Source organism: Cynoglossus semilaevis, chromosome 4, assembly GCF_000523025.1.
Source record: "Cynoglossus semilaevis isolate Cse_v1.0 chromosome 4, Cse_v1.0, whole genome shotgun sequence".
NCBI classification, from domain to species: domain Eukaryota; kingdom Metazoa; phylum Chordata; class Actinopteri; order Pleuronectiformes; family Cynoglossidae; genus Cynoglossus; species Cynoglossus semilaevis.
Genome location: NC_024310.1, coordinates 19,195,050 through 19,198,090, shown reverse-complemented (window position 1 = coordinate 19,198,090; position 3,041 = coordinate 19,195,050). Strand labels below are relative to the sequence as shown.

The window sequence follows — 3,041 nt, the reverse complement described above, 5'->3', positions numbered from 1 at the left end:
TTTTTTTTTTTTTTTCAAGATGCAATACTCCTTGTTCTTTGTGTGAGTAATCCGAGACATGTGCCGAGGTATGTGCCTCGTGGAAGTGTGAAGTATTTCCCCTCTCTGTGGGCGTGTGTCACCAAATATCTGTCTCAAAATAGATCCAGATGGCATCGGTTGGACAAACGATTCTGATGTGAATTGCTCAAATAACCCCAACTCCCCCACTGTGTTTGCAGGTGGCCAAGATAGCAGCGTACGCTTACAGTGCAATCTCTCAAATCAAAGTGGATGCTAAGGAAGAACTGGTGGTGCAGTTTGCCATTCCTTGATTCGACAGCTCGGCCACAAATGTAACTCCTCCCATCCTGCTCCCCTCTCTGTGTCACTGCTGCCTCCTCACTCTTCTACATCCTGGTCCCTTTAGCTATGCCTCTAAAGACAGACAACACTGTAAGATGATGGCACAGTACGACCGACCATTACTGCTCTTCAACATGGGTAATGGAAGAAGGTGTAATGTAGACGGGGCCATGTTCTCTGCTCATATTTGCACCCACAAGGCCGCCAACTGTTTGTCATGTGTTGATCTGAGGAAGTCTCAGAACCGACTGTGGATGGGGAAAGAAAAAAAAATCCCTGTTAATCATCTGTCGGATTGTGCTCATGTTTTTAAAGGACTGTCTCTGTGTCTATTTGTTATCGTCTCTTGCCTGTACCGAGAAAGGTGACGCTAACTTCACACCGCTGACTGTTATTTATAAGTCATGGAACAATGCACTGTATCTTCATCCTGGACAGAGCTGCGGGGGTGTTAAAATACAATCAGCACTTGAATAAGAGGAATGGTTATTATATATTGAGTGTAACAATGGGAATTGTCATGGTTTCAGTGGTGCAACGCTTTGATTAAATTTTTTTTTTTCTTCCCCCACCCGCCACATGAAACATGAGCTCAAAATGTGCTCTCGGTTTGTTTGAAACTGCTCCATTGTCCTGAGGCCTCACCATGTTAATTTCTCAGTATTTCTTCATTCATAGCAAGAAAAAAAAAAAAAAACCAACTGAGACACTTTTTTCTTTCCGTGTTGGGATGTTATAGGATGTAAAAATTTTTTTTTTTTCAAACATGCTGCCCTTTGCCCTCCACATGACCCTAATCTCACATCTATAGCTAGATAATTTCTTAGTCATTTTACTTCAGTAACTGACATGTAGCAGTGGAAGACTATCATTGCAGTGAAGTCTTTCGTGGTCCATGATCTATCAGTTCATGGCTGATGAGTAATTGGACATGCGGGGAAGGGGTCCCTTGGGGCCTATTAATAGAATAGGTTTAGAAATGAGTGACCCTGTTGAATGCCCTGATCTATTCAAGTTTACAGACGGTAATTTGTCTATGGCTGTTTTATTACGTTCTATACAGGGCTGGTAGATTCTATAATGTAAAATCACAAAAATGCACACGTTCAGCAGCAGTGGAGGCTTCCAGAGATGGGGGGGTGATTGGGGGACAAGTGCAGGGACATTATTAATCTTATGCCATCTTTGTACAGAGTTTTTGAATATATACACATATATATATATTAAAAGAAAAAAGAAACAAATGACGGACTATATGAAGTTCCTCTTTGGCAGAGAGTTCAGGGCCAGGATTGGCTGTCTTACAGCGACTAATAAATGTTTTTATGTAACACAAGAGCACTGCAACGCTTTTCGCTGTCAATTCAGACATTTATGATACGAAACTAACCCTGGTAGCAGTGCAGGACAGCGTTAACAACCCATGCGTAACAGCAGATAACATGATCCCAAATGTTTTTCCTTTTGATAATTTATTTGTGTTTTAAATGTACATTTGCTCTTTGGAGGAGAGCATGTGACTGTGCGCAGCCATAGAACATGGTGAGCTGCTCACGAGTCTCTAAAGGGATGATCTAAAGGCTGTGATTTTTTTTTTTTTTGTTGTTGATTTTTTTTCTTTTTCAATCATGCAACTGATTAGAGCTTCTTTTGCAATGCGTTTTTTGGCATTTCTGTTTCCTTTGTTTTGTTACTCAAACATGTAATACCTTCTGACAATTGTTTGTAATATCTTAGGCTAGTACCAAAAAGTTTTAAACTTTTGTTTTTTTGGGTTTAATTAATTCATTAAAGACTTTCGACTTGAAAAGTTGTATCGAGTCATTTAGAGTATTCCTGTTTGGAAATGGTATTTTACCACCTGATAAAACTCACCAACCGTTGCAAAGAATATTTGGTTCAGTGTATAAAATATGTTATGTGTATGTATGTTAGACTGACTGAAAACTACTGCTCTTGAGACCAGGAATAGCTAGGATTCTGAGTAAGGGGCCCAACATTTGGAGTGGGGCCAATTATTTGTCCCAAGGATAGATATGTATGTTAGACTGACTGAAAACTACTACTCTTGAGACCAGTAATATCTAGGATTCTGAGTAAGGGGCACAACATTCGGAGTGGGGCCAATTATTTGTCCAAAGAATAGATGACTGACAGGACAGAAGCACTTCAGGGGGCCAATCAGATTTTAGCCAGGGCCAATTCTGTCCACAGTGGATAGAGGTGTTATCAGGAAAACAGCATTTTCCTGATTGCAGTTGTTAACAAAAAAAAAGTGCCACAAATGTAACACTTACTTTCTCCTGCGGCTGTTGCTGCAATGCCAGATCTGCGCCATCTCTCTCTCCTGCTTCGTTACAGCACTGAAGTCCATTGTTTTCAGGTTAGGCAGAGCAGAAATAACACAATTCCTTCACACACAGAGAGAGAGAAGAGCTCACATGTATACACGACATGGTCGTCATTTTAGATCTTTGTTAGAAAAGCCATGTCTAACACAAGGTTAAAGGTTACAAATGTGCACGGGCTGTACACACAAACACGTGACATTTTATTTGAACCCCCCCCCACACTTAGGAAGTTCTTGTTGTTAACACAGTACTTTGAAATCGTATGACGGGGCCCCCCTGTGGAGGGGCGGGGAGGTGCCGGGGGGGGGCGTGGGAGGGGGCCCTAAGGATATAGCACCCACGGCA

The 3,041-nt window shown here is 41.5% G+C and overlaps 2 protein-coding genes across 3 annotated transcripts in view; one reads left to right on the top strand and one right to left on the bottom strand.

Annotated features, from left to right (window-relative positions):
• Positions 1-1,036, top strand: part of lamtor1 (late endosomal/lysosomal adaptor, MAPK and MTOR activator 1) — a 3,876-nt gene extending 2,840 nt beyond the window's left edge. The window contains 1 exon segment of the mRNA XM_008309809.3: positions 178-1,036. Within this exon segment, the coding sequence (XP_008308031.1) occupies positions 178-314 (137 nt within the window). The 3' untranslated portion in view covers positions 315-1,036.
• lrrc51 (leucine rich repeat containing 51) overlaps positions 1-3,041 on the bottom strand; it is a 7,365-nt gene that overhangs the window by 1,092 nt on the left and 3,232 nt on the right. For both annotated transcript variants that reach the window (XM_008309810.2, XM_008309811.3), the window contains exon 5: positions 2,643-2,756. In XM_008309810.2, coding sequence (XP_008308032.1) covers positions 2,643-2,756 — 114 coding nt within the window. The remainder of the gene's footprint in view (positions 1-2,642; positions 2,757-3,041) is intronic.